The following is a 15,941-nucleotide window of genomic DNA, read 5'->3' on the forward strand; positions in this document are numbered from 1 at the left end:
CTCCACATAGTTTCAGACAAAGTACACAGAACGTCAAATAAAGCCTGACGTGACAGGGACACACAGGAAAACGAAAGGTGGACGTGGACGCATCTGCAGAATTGGGGATAAAACTTGGGACTTCAATTAATCCTCCACTATTAAGTGTGTTACCCAAGCACCCTGCTCAGAATGAGCCTATCAAAGTTAATGTCGTGAATCCTGAGTTTATGCTTTCATTGATCATGAAGAGTGTGTTACACCTCTCGCCATCCTATTAACTGAACCCGGTAAGCCCAGAACCTCGCCCAGCGAGTCGGCCTCTGATCTCCAGTACCTCTGCCATTTATCTCAATTACTCCACAGCATTACTCATTTTAGACAACCATGGAAGTCTCAAACATGAACTGCTCCAGCTCCTACCCAATAACTAGTCGTCATAAAATGTGATTTTGCAAGTTAATTGGCATCACATGAGCACAGACTCAACTCAGCCATCAGGTGCTGTGATGCTTGGTGGCACAGATGAACAAAGGGAAAATATCAGCCCTTAAGCCAAATTTGACCTTGGACCTAGAGAATAAATATCAGTCCTGCCTGCTTCTGAACTGTCATATGGAAATTAAGGCAAAAGAATGACAGAGGTTTCCATGTTAATAAGTCACTCAGAAGCTAATTTGCAGAAACTAATATCAAACTAAAGCAACAAAAATCACTTTAGTGATCAAAAGTGATTTTAGACATTTTAGTCATTTAGTGATCAGCATGGGAAAAAATCAGATTTCCTCAGAAGATTTCAGAATTAGGTGTATGACCTGCTGTATTTTACATGGATGACACACAAGGACCTTCTGTCCCGCCCAGGGGACTCTGCTCACTGTTATGCTCCCCTCCCCTGGAGGGGAGGGGCACTTGGGGGACAATGGACACACGTATACCTACGGCTAAGATCCCTCGCTGTCCACCGGAAACCATCAACTATCACAACACTCTAAACCGGCTGCTGCTGCTGAGTCGCTCAGTTGTGTCCGACTCTGTGCGACCCCAGAGACGGAAGCCCACCAGGCTCCCCCGTCCCTGGGATTCTCCAGGCAAGAACACTGGAGTGGGGTGCCATTCTTGCTTCCAAGGGATGTTCCCGACCCAAGGTTGGAACTCCTGACCCTCCTGCATTGGCAGGCTGATTCTCGACCACTAGCACCACCTGGGAAGCCTGCCTCTTAATGTTAAACATTCATATGTGACTTCTCATGATTATAACTGCATTAAGCATCTTTGAGAACAAAAAGTATGATTTAAACTACTCCCTACACTGTAAATAGTCAAGAATCAAGCTGCAAGTTTCAAAGTTTTAAAAGGGAACCATCTCCCATTTCCACCTTTTAAGGCAGTTACATATAGTTGCAGGCAATAATTCAACAAGAGGAAGAAAACAATTGAAGCTCATTTAACTTCAAAACAAATCCAAGCAAACTAAGGAAAACCTTTACAAGCATGAGCGTAGCTTTCCTGAATCAATGTGTTTTATTCCAGTTACAACAAACAGCAACACAAATCAACTTTATTAAAAAATGGGACAGAAGGAAAGTCACGTGAAAACATGAGTAACGTGGACTGGCTACTTACGGTACAGCTTCAGACACTGAGGACACTCTGCAATGAAACAGACGTTTACTCCCGCAGCCTGCTCTCCAGGCCAGACGACGGTGGGCCAGGCCTCAGCCTTTGCCCAGCCGTGCGGCCGCGGGCAGGGATGCCGGCGCCCGGGCGGTGGGGGCACGTGCTCAGCACGCGCCATCGTACCAGCAGTCTGCTATGAGCCCCTGCTTTGCAAATCTGCAATCGAGCACAAAGCCCACCTTGCATTCTCATCGGGGTGCCCTAAAGCACCCCTTCACCGTCCTTTCCCAAGGATTCTGCTTAGGGTTATAATTCTTTCTCAGATTTTAGCACCATGGAGAAGGAAGTAGTAACTCCTGGTCGTGAGCAGGAACCATGGCTAAACAAATCGGTATGCAGCCTTTGAAACACAAAGTGCTACCGGTTTTATAGATTATGAATGTTTTATTTCTTTATTATTTCCCTTGCTGCTGCTGCTGCTAAGTCGCTTCAGTCATGTCCGACTCTGTGCGACCCCATGGATGGCAGCCCACCAGGCTCCCCCGTCCCTGGGATTCTTCAGGCAAGAACACTGGAGTGGGTTGCCATTTCCTTCTCCAATGCATGAAAGTGAAGAGTGAAAGTGAAGTCGCTCAGTCATGTCTGACTCTTAGCGACCCCATGGACTGCAGCCCAGCAGGCTCCTCCGTCCATGGGATTTTCCAGGCAAGAGTAACTGGAGTGCGGTGCCATTGCCTTCTCCGTATTATTTCCCTTACTAATGTGTATAAGTCTATTATAACTCAGTGTATCGCCTCCAGTCCTAATCTCAAGGCTGCAAAACCCTGCGCTTCCAACTGTTACCAACAGTACCAGCCTCAGAAGAGAAAAACAAATATAGTATATTAATGCATATATATGGAATCTAGAAAAATGGTACTGATGAACCTATTTGCCAGGCGGGAATAGAGATGCTGACTTACTGGAAAAGACCCTGATGCTAGGAAGGACTGAAGGCAAAAGAAGGGGCGACAGAGGATGAGATGGCTCGATAGCATCACTGATTGGCTGGACATGAATCTGAGCAAACTCCAGGAGATACTGAAGGACAGGAAAGGCTGGCATGCTGCAGTCCACGGGGTTGCCAAGAGTCAGACAGGACTTAGCGACTCAACGACGACAAATAAAGACACATCCTTCCACACCCCCACTGTCCAGTGAGGGCTGCAACTGCAGTCTGGCAAAGCAGGGGACCCTGAGGGCAGCAGGGCACTGGGTGAACAGCACGGCGTCCAAACCCGCACTGCCCAGAATGAGTCCAGCTCCACCACTTCCCAGCTAGGTGACCTCGGGCAAGTCAGCAAACTCCCGTGCCTCTTCTGTAAAGTGGGTATAACACTTGACCTTTTCAGAAGTGCTGGGTGAGAGACGAGACGCATCACTCCAAGAATCAGTTTCACTAACAGGATAGTTGGCACTTAGGTATCAGATCTCTAGAATAAAATTTTGCTCAGAATTCAGCTGTTGATCAGATCTTTCTCTTATCCCATTTCTTACACAAGTTGGATCTAAACTTATTTATAGTACATCTTCAGGTCCTGTGCTTCCACCCTTATCTCTTACCTACCTACTTACCCCAGATAATAAATAATCTTGTATTTCCCAAAATGCCAGAATTAGAGATGTGTAAGCATAAGGGGAGAAACACAGCAACTGAAGCCATCCAAGATGAACTGCCCTCATGTAATCTTACTCGCCGAACTTAGTCTTAAATGATTCCTAACTCGTGCTGACAATTTATCACATCATTCCCCTCTATTCCATTCCTGGTAAAAACTATTTCCAGAAACCATTTCCCTCTTTGTATAATTTAATAGAGGGTTTCTTTTAATGTAGCTGTAGTAATTTCAACCAGATCTGACTGCTAGGGCCATGCCAACCCTGAAATGTTCATGTCTCAGGTTAAAGTCTAACAAGAGGTTTGCTGGGTGGGAAGAGACTCGAAATGAAGGGTTTGTCATGGAAATTCTGACAGACAGAGGAGGACAGTCAGGTCTTAATTCTATGTCACCCAGGCGTGTTTCAGTGTTTCCCTTCACAGCGTCATTCTTTCCTCCCCTCACATAAATTCAGGCTCTGTAGGCACCAAAAAGTTTCCGTTTGGCTCTGAAAAGTGTTCTCTGCAGAACTGTTAGAGTCTACACCCGAGCTCCACCCCACCACCGGCCTGACAGATTCATCAGGACTCATTTCAAAATGATCACACCCTGTGCTTACGGGGGGCTCTTGAACAAACGGATCTAAGACGAGAACTTGTGCATGTCCAGCAAGTGGCTGCATTTAACACGAGTTTATCTTTCAACTGACTGACGCCTGCTGAGGGCTCGTGACTCAGTGACAAGCGGCTCCGCTGGCACCCGCAGCACCACCCGCCCTGCCTCGTGCGAGGGCACAGAATCCTTCCAGGCACAAGAAGTTTAAAACGACCAGCATCGAGCCGAGTGTCTGCACCCTTTGGAACACGACAATCTGGCTGCAGCTACTAGCAATCCCCAAGCAAAGGACCATCTCAGTGACTGCCAGACACACACGAGTGTTGGTCGAGCTTCTCGCCCTGCACCCGAGGCTGGACACTGCTGCGGCCCACCAGAGGCTCTTGTTTAACTTGTGCGGGGGATTCACAGACACCTGGACACTTCTCAGTCAGAAGGCAGACGCGCTGCGTGGTTTATTCCTATCATTCTAAACTCGGTAGGTTTAACATTACACAGAACTTACAGGGACAGACTGGAATTCTCCATTCTATATCTTGATTAAGCACTCTTAGCTATGACAAGCCTACACAGCATATTAAAAAGCAGAGACATCAATTTGCCAACAAAGGTCTATCTAGTCAAAGCTGTGGTTTTTCCAGCAGTCATGTATGGATATGAGAGTTGGACCACAAAGAAGGGTGACCACCAAAGAATGCATGCTGTTGAACTGTGGTGGTGGAGAAGAACCTTGAGAATCCCCTGGACTGAAAGATCAATCCAGTCAATCCTAAAGGAAATCAACCCTGAATATTCATTGGAAGGACTGACGTTGAAGCTCCAGTCCTTTGGACACCCGATGCAAAGAGCTGACTCATTGGAAAAGACCCTGGTGCAAGGGAAGATGGAGGGCAAGAGGAGAAGGGGACGGCAGAGGATGAGATGGCTGGATGGCCTCACCAACTCATGGGCGTGAGTCTCAGCAGACTCCAGGAGGGCGTGCAGGACAGGGAGCCTGGCGCGCTGCCATTCACGCATCGCACAGCGCCGGACACAACTGAGCAAGCAGATAACACCGAGCTTGAGAAAGTACTTTTCTCAGCTATCTCAAGATCTCCTCCCAGCTGACATGACTTTGGATCATAAACTAGACTTTAAAAAGTAGCAGGCAGGCAGAAGTCACCCTGATCCTTCATACCGTTTAATATTTATATAATCTCACACTCAGCAAATATTTACGTCATGTCCACTGAGCGCCAGGCACCGCATTAAACACTGGAGACAGAGAAGGAAGACTCAGTCCTCGCCCTTGAGGCAGACAGAGGAAACAGACAAGCTGTGCTCCAGGAGGAGGGTCCCACGGCAGGGAGGGTGGAAAGGCCTGGGAGGCACTTCAAGGGAAGACTCACAGGTGAGGCGAACCCTCTGGGCCAATTCAGGCGGGGAGAGAAGAGGAATCAAGAGAAAACACTTCCTGGGAAAGTACATCTCAAGCACATATCTCGGGTGCCAGGAGGAAGAAGAGCAGCCTTAGGTGAGCCTGAGAAAGCAAGGACTGAGGAGACGCCATGTCCTGGTGAGGAGCCAGGCTCACACCGACAGGGAAGCTCTGCAGGCGATGAGTGCTACTTTGAAAAAACACTCTGGAGGGGAAAAAAAACAAATGAGCATGCTAAGCATTAATGTGCTTGAAAACTTAAATTTGAGAGTCATCCAGCAGAGTGAAACACTCAGGATAGTAAGTCACATTAAAGGAAAGAGACGTGTCAAATAAACATTTGAGGTTTCTACTGCCGAGGAGGAGTAACCATGCCACACGCCTCAGCATCGGCTTGGGGGTGCGGTGTGAAGAAAAGCACTTTCACTTAATATACTGAGAAGAACAGCAGCAATTCAGAAAGCCATTAACCAGAAATCATTTCATAATCAGCTTGCACCAAACGGGAATCCCCAACACCAGTTTTTTCCCTGCGTCTCTGCTTCTAACGAGTAAAAACTGTTAACCCTTCCAACTGCCCACCTCAATCACACTTTCCTGCATTTTGGGGATTACAGGCAATTTCATCTTTGAAGCTGAAATAAGGCTTTAGTCTGACCTCAGTGCAAAACCTCCAGAGTTTCAAATTAGACTCGCTCTTACTTGGACTGGTCTTTTTGGAACTCAGATAACCAAGAGTTCATCTATAGTTCACACAGCTGCTAATTGGGAGGGCCTCCCTGGTGGCTCAGAGGTAAAGAATCCGCCTGACAATGCAGGAGATGCAGGTTCCACCCCTGGGCCAGGAAGATCTCCTGGAGGAGGAAATGGCAACCCACTCCAGTGTTCTTGCCTGGAAAATCCCATGGACAGAGGAGGCTGGTGGGCTCCAGTTTATGGGGTCACAGTGAACCGGACACAACTTAGCAATTAAACAACAACAAACCAGATGAGAAGGGGGGTTGGGGGACCTGAGATGTTGACCTGTTCTGAAATGGAAAATCCTGGCTTCCACTTTGAAAACCAGTGGTCTGTCCAAGAGTCTAGGGGCAGTCAAGCCAGCATGGGGGAAGGACAGGGACTATCAAAGGAGGCCAGCCTTGTGGTACAGCCCCGACGTGGTCTCAGCGCCCAGCCCCCGCCAGCACTGCTGACCACGCTGCTTGGCTCTCGGAACCCTGAGGCCTGGGTGAGAATGACTAGACATCCTTTTCTCAAGAGTTGCCAACTCAACCCTCCTCTCTGTTAAAGGTCACCCTCCTTTAGAGAGACCTGGTTTTCTGGAATTCCTCAGCTTCTACAGCTAAAAGGGGAACCACTTTTCTTTTTCCTTCATTCAAAACATTATCTTTCATTCTCAGAGAATATTGATCAGACACCATCCTGTTCAGGTGAGCTGAAATATCGATCCAGAGACAGGCCTTTAAGAAGGAATGTCATCAGGAAAGGTATAGGGAAAGCTGACTTTTAACCCTCAATGATGGAAAAATACAGAGCTTCACAGGGTCACAGGTCAAGTTCAATATTTGGTGTGCTCTTAGCAGGAAGTGGCTCGAGATTGCACACTGACTCAGAGCTGTATTGCAGGCCCTAGAAAGTGAATGAAGTCCCTGAGGATGACCCCACACATCCTGCTCATCTGCAGGGATTCATTCTGATGCCATTCTGGAGCATGGGCTTCTCAGGTGGTGCTAGTGGTAAAGAACCCACCTGCCAATGCAGGAGATGCAAGAGACACAGGTTAGATCCCTGGGTCGGGTGGGGAACATCCTGTAGGAGGAAACGGCAACCCAGTCCAGTATTCTTGCCTGGAGAACCCCATGGACAGAGGAGCCTGGCGGGCTGCCGAGTTGAACACGACTGCAGCGACTCAGCACGCGCTCTATGGCGTGTTCAGAGCCTGGGCGACAGGACAGTCTACCTGGTGACGTTCACCACGAGCGAAGGAATGCAAAGCGCAGGGAAGACAGGAGAGGCAGGTTAACCAGATGTAACAGACTGACTATGCAGGTGTGAGAAGTAGCCTCTGCCATTGTAGTTAGAGAAGTGCACGAGCCTCCCTGCCTTGGAGGGAAAGAAAGGTGGGGCTAGCTCCTTCCCGCTTCCAGCAGAGAGAGCAGGAGACACGCTGCTGTAGCTCCGCGGCCCCAGAGGAAGTGCATCTGCAGCCCCGCTCCCGGACCCTACTAGGGGACGCAGGCTGAGCAGGACCGGCTCCCAGCTGGGGACAGGCCTTCCGGGCTTCAAGCGCAGCTTCAGGAATGGCCAGGGCCAGACAAGCGTCCTTCTCATCCTTTCTTTTCTTAAAAAAGAAGGCAAGGACCAGCTCTCCGCTAGCCTCACAGACGTGAAATGAGCACCGAACAGATTGAGCAACCTACAGAGCAGTAAGCCGAACAAACAAAAAAGGCAAATCCGAGTGCTGCCATCTCGGATCTACAAAGGAGCACGCTTGTCTGCATCTCTGAGAACCTTCAGAAGGTCCTGTGGCTTCCGGATCTACCACGTCCCCCTCCGTGCTCCAGGCCCTGGCTCCACCACGTCAGGCAGCACAGCCTCAGCACGGGAGACTCCTGTGTCACGTGTGGGGACACATGTTCAGGGTTCTCCCCGGCACCACGACAGGACAGCAGAGTCCAGCAAGGAAAAATGGGCATGACCCAGCAGACCTGCAGAAAGTCCCTGCTTCCATCAATATCTTGGAGAAAGGAAAGAAGCGGGAAATCTTCCTTTTTTTGAACATCCTTACAAAACATGCTTTTTAGATGGCATGTTCGTGCTCAGTTGTGTCCGACTCTTTGCGGCCCCATGGACTGTAGCCTGCCAGGATTCTCTGTCCATGGGCTTTCCTGGGCAAGAACACTGGAGTGGGTTGCCGTCTCCTTCTCCATTTCTAAACGGCATAGGTAACAAATCCAGTTGTAAGGACTTCAGTTCAGTTCAGTCACTCAGTCGTGTCTGACCCTTTGCGACCCCATGAATCGCAGCACGCCAGGCCTCCCCATCCATCACCAACTCCCGGAGTTCACTCAGACTCACGTCCATCGAGTCAGTGATGCCATCCAGCCATCTCATCCTCTGTCATCCCCTTCTCCTCCTGCCCCCAATCCCTCCCAGCATCAGAATCTTTTTCAATGAGTCAACTCTTCACATGAGGTGGCCAAAGTATTGGAGGATTAAAACTCACTTATTTCTTTTGTTTTCCAATTCTTACTTAACATTCACTAGGAAGATGGCACGTGCATTTCAGGCTATCTTACTCCATGAACATGACTCAGTTGGAGTGCCTGCCCCTCTCAAGCTGAAGCCAACTTGGCTGCAAATATGTCATCTACCGAGCAAAGCAACAGGCTGCATACCAGCAGCTAGAGACACTGCCCCTCCTTCAGTGACTGGGAAGGAGTACCAAGCCAGCCCCAGACTCCAGCTGCCATCCCCAGGGCGTGTGCTGCCAGGCACGGACGAGAACAGTCCGTCTTCTGAATAAGAACGAGTCTGTCAAACTGAGACAACAGGAAGTTAACTTAGGGAACACTGAGAGAAAACGTAAACATATTCTAAAATGACCGAATGTTAAGACTGAGGCAAGAGAAACGTCCCTGGCAGCCCACTGGTCAGGGTTCCACGCTTCCACTGCAGGGGGCACAGGGCTGATCCCTGGTCGGGGAGCTAAGATCCTGTGAGTTTCGAGGTGTGGCCAAAAAAAATGTTTTAAAAAAGAGAGTGTGGCAAGCACCAAAATAGGAAAACACTGGGTAACCACTGGGCGATTAAACAAGGGCGAAAACCTAGGGGTGGGATGAGGTGGGAGGGAGGTTCTGGGGGAAGATGTGCATACGCATGGCAGAAACCAATCCAACACGGCAAAGCAATTACCCTCCAATTAAAAATAAATTAAAATTAAAACCAAAAAACACCACCGTCCCGAGCTAGTATTATCTAAGTTACCACCAACAATAAGATATCAGGTTAGTATAGGCCTGCCGGAGTCAAATACAGATGACACGTAACAATTGTAACAAGCAGTTAGCTCACTGCAGATACACTTATATTTGAAATGGCTTTTGTGAATTAACATGTAAATAAAATAGGAGAACTCACTAAAGGGATCTGGTTTAACTCTTCAAAGCAAAGAAGAGCACAGGGACTTCCCTGGTGGTCCAGTGGGTGGGAGTCCCAGCTTCCACACTGCAGGGGGCACAGGTCCCATCCTTGGTCGGGGAACTAAGATCCAGCAAGCTCAGTGGCACAGTCAAAAAAATAAAAAACAACCAGACTAGCACACGTTCATTACTATAATCTGGTTTGTAAATCCTCAATTTCAAATGTTAAGGAAGTTCACAGGACAGATTAAAAAAATGGCTAAAATGTGTTGGGAAAAGTGCTTAACCTCACACAGGAGATGGAACTTGAAAGAAGCCCCTTTCATCTATCAGAGCAAAAGTGCAGAGGATTTATCTGTATTATCCAACACTGGTTAAGAGTGAAGAGAAAGTGGTACTCTCACATTGATACTGAAATACAATTAGAACCTTTCTGGACAGCAACTTAGCTGTGCTTATTAAAGTTTAAAATGTATCCACACACTTCTAAGTATCTATTGCAGACATGCCTATACTAGAGCCCAAGGATACTGACAGCCTCCTTTGCTAAGAACTTAGAAACAATTAAAATGTCCCTCAGTAGAGACAGGTGAGTCAGTCTGATGCTTCCACACATGCAACTAAATAAGGCAGAACCGATGTTCTGAGACAGAAGCATTTCCCCACACCCACTGCCTGCTGCTGGAAAAATGCGTAAGTGATTGAAAATTCAGATCTTTTTAAAAAGTATGTGTAATTTAGTGAATGCATGGATGTCTGAAGTTATGCCTGAGGGAAAAGAAAACAAGGATCCAATTTCATTTTTATACAGTGTTCGTACAATTTACGAGCATCGCTTTTATAACTGAGGTAAAAGGGGGCGATGCTGACATGAGGCCAGTGACCTGTTAATCCCCTAAAAGCCCCACTGACGCTCCCGGGAGCCCACTCGGGTCCTGCCGTAGTCAACACACCCGCTCTCCAGTTTCAACAAAACCTGCAGGTCTGAAAGAGGTCAGCTTTATTATCCCGGGTTCTTTGTCTGTAGAAAATGATCATTTTTTAAATAACATATACCCACTTCCTCTTGTACATTATTTAGGACATTTAATAAATACTTTTCGTCATGAGTTTCCATAGGTCTCCACCCAAGTACATTACCAAAAATGAGAGGAGAAAGAAATCACATTAGCCCAGAATTACAAGGTTACATCCTTAAACTCCACGTTCAAAGACTTCAAATGCTGTCTCCGAAGCTCAGGTCCACAACTCTGAGAACCGGAAAGAGTCACATTTCCTTCTATCTCTGAGACACACGCTCATTCTTTTTCAAAGGACTCTCTGGATTACTCAATGCGACTCTCCAAATAAGTTTATTCAACAGGGGTGTTAAGTACAGTGTGAAGAGAAGTGGAATGCTGATGGGTAAGGCCATAAAATAGCTGCACCTAAAAATGTCTAGAAAACATATATAAGAAACACATTCACCAGTGTGTGGAAGGTTTTGAAAGGTGACCAACTTGCTAGCACAATTTTAAAGTCATAAAGAGTACACCCTGCATATCTCTAATGCGCTTAATATTAAACAGTGTTAGGATAATATTTTCCAGGCTAGAATGTACTTTCCACTTGCCCTAATAAACCAAAGCCCAGATGGGAAATGTAACCAGGACTAAGTAAACATAATATAGACAGTGAGGAGAGCTAATGACCTAGGATGCCTTCACGAGCAATAAAGCATTCAAAAAAAAAAAAGTTTCAACAGAGGGTATGAAAAGCTGGGCATTTGGAGTGTGTGAAATAAATGCACCTTCAGAGAGGAAATGAGTTTCTGTGGATGCAGCCAAGAGTGTCAGATGCTGTCACAAAGCTGACGTGAGGGAGAGACGTGCCTCATGCAGCAGCCTTTAAAACATGCAGACTTGATTCTGGCTGACAATCCGTCATCAAAACCCCCAGGCATCCTACTAGGGTGCTGTATGGCCCACAGTGAGAAGTCCAACCCAGTTCCCAGGTAAAAGATGAACCAAAACAGGAAGAGAAGCCACACAAACACTAAGCGATTCCATTTTTTTCTGAACACCCACACAAAGACAGCAGTTTCTGACAAGAACGTTCTTGGCAAAAAAAAAAAAGTTACAGGAAGGTTTTATTCCCTTGAAGAAAAAGGCAGGTCTATACGCAGAGTACCAGAAAATACCAAATGGTGTTCTTCCCCCAGGCCCAAGTTTACAGCCTTCACATTTTGAAAACATCTAAATGTGTTTTTGCTTTTGTATCAGATAAAAGATGACTGGAAACACTGTTCTTGTCTGGAATGCTTATTTCTTGTTGTACTTGAAAATAAAATCCAACATGGCAGCTTACCTTGGCACTGGAAGCCTTGTTTCCCAAACCCCCTGAAAAACAAACAAGAAAAATTTCTTATTTTCTGTTGACACCACATCTTAAGCCAGTTATATGACAAAGCATTCTACAGAGGTAAAGGTCTGCACATGAAACCCAGTGATTTGACAGGAAAACATGCCTAAACAGCTCAGAGTGCAGAGTCAAGTCAACTTTGAAAAGACCTGGCCTCCAAATCTCACAGAACTCATTTCAACATATTCAAGGTTCTTGCCAGTTTTTTTTTCCCCCTAACATTTTATCAGTACTTAATTGAAAAACATGACTATAAAGTTGTTGGCTACAATATTCAAGCAACAAGAAGAACTTTATGGTTAAAAAACCAAATCTATAAAGATGGCTGAATTTGGTCCCTAAAGACCAACTGAAAATCTTTTCGCCCTAAAAACAAACAAGCAGCTTCATCATTTGTTATGAAGTATCATTTACCTAGAAATTACCACGTAGCACCACTCTTAACACCAGATTTTGGCTTAAAGGAGCCAGATATATAGTGTCTTCACTACTGTTTGCATGTGAGATTATGATCTGATTTTACTGTGAACCAACAGCATTCAAAGCACATTCAGAAGCTATATTGCTCTTGTAAATTACTTTAGAGAATTTACTCTCTAAGCAGAGAACTCCGACATGGACATTAAATTGCAAACACCATTTCAACTAGGATGAACTACATTAAAATTCTCAGAAGGTTATGAGTCATAATCTCTTGCTTTACATAGCATTTTAAATTTACAAAGCACTTCATATATCTTTATAATTAACTTAGTCACTCCCCACCCCCCAAAAAAATTTAAATGCAAACAGTTTTAAAATATCAGTGTTTTAATATTTGAGTTGTAAACCAGGGAAACAGAGGAGAGAAGAAAATTGAAAAATTAAAACCACGGCTAAACCATGCTGGGGAATATTTTCCTGAACTTCCGAGCGGTTGCTCTGCAGCTAAGTGAAGAGGAGTATTGACTATGGGGAAGAAGAGGACAAGGAGATCTTCATTTCCACTTCATGCTACACCTGGTGATCTAACAGGCCACATCAGCTCACAGGGGCTAACAATGACCGTGGAAAGTCTTCAGCGAGCCTGGATGTATACGTTGCCAGTCTCTTTCTACCTTACCCTCGTCCAGCAAAATAAATCGGCAGTCTGTTCTGTTTTAATGGAATTTCACAGCTGACACATGAGGCTGAAGACCTCCCCTTAACTAAATGCAATCTCTCTGCCTTGAGGCTCCAAGAACTGACGTTAAGCAGTCTTGTCTACATTGACCTAGGAGCTCAACCGCTTTAGGCGCTGACTACACCTCGGAAATCATTAGGAGAGGTGGCTGTGCTTTATACCTAAGTGTGCTTTGGAGCGGATGTCTAAAAAGAAACGAAGACATTAAGCACCTTATTAGCACATTTGTGGGGCTTTCCCTTAAAGATTCCCCCAGGTGTGACGGGTTCAGATAGAGCCATCCTTAAGAGAGAAGTTAAGCACCTATTAATTAGCACGTTTGCGGGACGCCCTTGGAGACGGTTTCCCTGTGCGATGCATTCAAGCAGCGTTCGTTCTCCCAAGAGCCCCACAAGATCCAGGAGCCACACAGCGGCTGGGCAGTCACCCGGCGCCGCTCCCCCCGGGGTCGGGGAGTTAAGGAGGCCCAGACGGCTCTCGCTTAGGGGGCGGGGGGCTTCCTACGTACAGCAGCAAGTGACAGAATGGATGGAGGTTGTCCGGCCACGTAAGAGGAAAAAAACTAATGCTTCTCCAAGTGAGGCATCTGTACTGCCTTTAGTTTTAGCTTTCTTAAAACAACTGGAGGAGAGGGGTCATCAGTCTTTTGAAAGTCAGTCAAAGTCATCACCGTCTCCCCAGGAAACAAGCACACGCGCGATTCCCTCCGGCTTGGCGGGATCGGAGACCCTGCAGCCTGTCCGGCAGCTGCGGCGCCTAAAGCGCGGCCCGGGTGACACCGCTGCCTGGAAGTTACCTGGGCTCGGCGGCCGCAGCCCGCTGGCAGCCCCGGGCAGGCCTGTGTCCTCCCGGCCCCGCGCGGCCCGGGTCCGCTCCAGAGGCCGCCCGCGCCCCCGCCCCGCCGGCCGGCCGGCCGGCCGCCGCCCTCCCCGCGCCCGCCTCAACAGTTTGCCGCCACTCCTCCCGGCTCGCGGGCCCGGCCCGGGGAGAGGTCCGCGCGCGCGGCGGGGCCCGGGCAGCCTCCCGGGGCCGCCCTCCGAGTCTCCGGCCCGGGGAGACGGCCGCGCCCCGCCCGGGGGTCCCGCCGGGAGCGGACTCTCTGCGGCGCCGAGCGAGACGCCGGGCGGGTCCAGGGGCGGCGCGCACCCACCAGATGAAGTCGGTGCAGTGGCTGCAGAAGGTGGGCTGCTTGAAGAAGCGCGCGATGAAGCGGTGGTTCTTCACCTCGTGCACGTTCTTCTGCCTCAGCGCCCCTTTGCGGGCGAAGCGGTTGGCCACGTCCTGCGGCGCCGCCGGCTCGGCGGCCGGGAAGACGTCAGCCATGGTCCCTCGCCGCCTCCTGCCGCGGGGGGCGCGGGCGGCGGCCGAGGACGGCCGGGAGCCGGGCGGGCGCGGAGCGGAGCGGAGCGGAGCCGCGGGCTCGCTGTGGCCGCTCGGCTCTGACGGCGGCGCCGGCGCTCGCGCTTCCTAGTCGGGCGGCGGGGGCGGCCCGCCCACCGCGCATGCCCGAGCGCGGCCCGGCAGACGGGGCGGGGGCGCGCGGGGAGGGCCGGGCGCGCGTGGGGCGGGCCGGGGGCGCGCGGAGGGTGACGGGAGCGCGCGGGCCGGGGCGGGGGCGCGCAGGGGGCGGGGACGCACGGGAGGGCGGGGGCGCGCGCGGAGGGAGCCGGCGGCCCCGCGGCCCCCGAGCCGCCCAGGAAGCGCCCTTTCCCGTTCCCAGGGTTTGCCGGGCTCCTCCCTCCCGCGCTCCGCTCCTCCCGCCCCAGGCGCAGCCCCGCGTCCCGGGCCGGCTCCTGGCCGCGCCCCCTTCCAGGACCCAGCGCAGTCCCGGGACGGACGCCCGCGCCGCTCTGAGGCTCAGCCCCTCCGGGGCCTGCACGCTGTGCCGCCTGCGGCTCCGGAGCCGGGCGGCCCCGCGCCGGGTACACACGTCTGATGTGTCGGGACGGCTAGAGAACCTGTCCTGGCTGTTCACCCCGTTACTCGTTGGGTACCACGCTTACAGCGTGGGTGATCAGGTCTTCTTTACCAGCCCAGAGCCTTCATTTAGACGCGGTTTTGCAGCCTAAAGCTGATGACTGCCCTACCGGCAGGTGCCGAGCACAGCCAGTTCGTTTGTAAACTACGGAGGGAAACTGCCCCGTGAAAGCGTGGCTGGCGCGGACCGGCGAAGCACGCACGTGGGGCTGTACCGACTAGTCACTTGCTGAATACTCGTTAACTCTGCCCCGAGGATGCTAAAATACGTGACGGAAACGTTCCATTATTGTTTTATTTCATTGTCAGATTCGCTCAGATCAGAAATTAACGCATGTGTTGAAAGGAGTATGTTTAATTCTTCAAGAAGTTAGGAAAAGAAATAGAGAAGGAAGGAAGAAAATCTTTCCTAAGATCTATACTGTCTTAGAGTACGTAGGCCAAGTAGGGCTACCATTTCTTTTAAGATTGCTCAATTGAACGCCTGTTGGTAGGAATGTCTTTTGTTTTGACAGGGGTAAGCGATTGACCCGCCCTTAATGGGGCGTGTACTTCCAGCGCTCACTCAAAATCTTTCCGGCCAATGTTCTTGGAGCTTAAGAACACTGCACCTGCCGGCTATTCTGGTCAGAAATTTCTCCACTTTTGGTGGGGTCCCGAGTCCAAGGGGGGGCGGGGCTTCCCAGGTGGGACTAGTGGTAAAGAACCCACCTGCCAATGCAGGAGATGCAAGAGACGCGGGTTCCATCCCTGGGTCAGGAAGATCCCTTGGAGGGAGGCATGGCAACCCACTTCAAAGTTCTTGCCAGGAGAATCTCAGGGACAGGATCCTGGCGGGCTACTGTCCATGGGGTCGCAAAGAGTCGAACACGACTGAAGTGAAGTAGCGTGCACGCCAGTCGCCAGCTCAAGGAAGCAAAAAAAGGAAGATGCAAGGAAAGGAATGAAAAGCAGGGGGTGTAGGAAAATAGAACAAGCTCTCAACAAAACAC

At 49.5% G+C, this 15,941-nt stretch overlaps 1 protein-coding gene across 8 annotated transcripts in view; it reads right to left on the minus strand.

Moving 5' to 3' along the window:
* PRKCA (protein kinase C alpha) overlaps nt 1–14,441 on the minus strand; it is a 294,769-nt gene extending 280,328 nt beyond the window's left edge. For 3 of the 8 annotated variants that reach the window (XM_025279319.3, XM_025279321.3, XM_044938475.2), the window contains exons 1-2: nt 14,123–14,438; nt 11,757–11,788 (exon numbers count right to left, since the gene is read on the minus strand). In XM_025279319.3, coding sequence (XP_025135104.1) covers nt 11,757–11,788; nt 14,123–14,295 — 205 coding nt within the window. In that variant the 5' untranslated portion in view covers nt 14,296–14,438. Of the gene's footprint in view, nt 1–11,756; nt 11,789–14,122 lie in introns of all 8 variants that reach the window. The other 5 variants (XM_025279318.3, XM_044938476.2, XM_044938474.2 and 2 more) reach the window with 4 other exon arrangements.
* Nucleotides 14,442–15,941: the final 1,500 nt, after the last annotated feature.

Source organism: Bubalus bubalis, chromosome 3, assembly GCF_019923935.1.
Source record: "Bubalus bubalis isolate 160015118507 breed Murrah chromosome 3, NDDB_SH_1, whole genome shotgun sequence".
NCBI classification, from domain to species: Eukaryota; Metazoa; Chordata; class Mammalia; order Artiodactyla; family Bovidae; genus Bubalus; species Bubalus bubalis.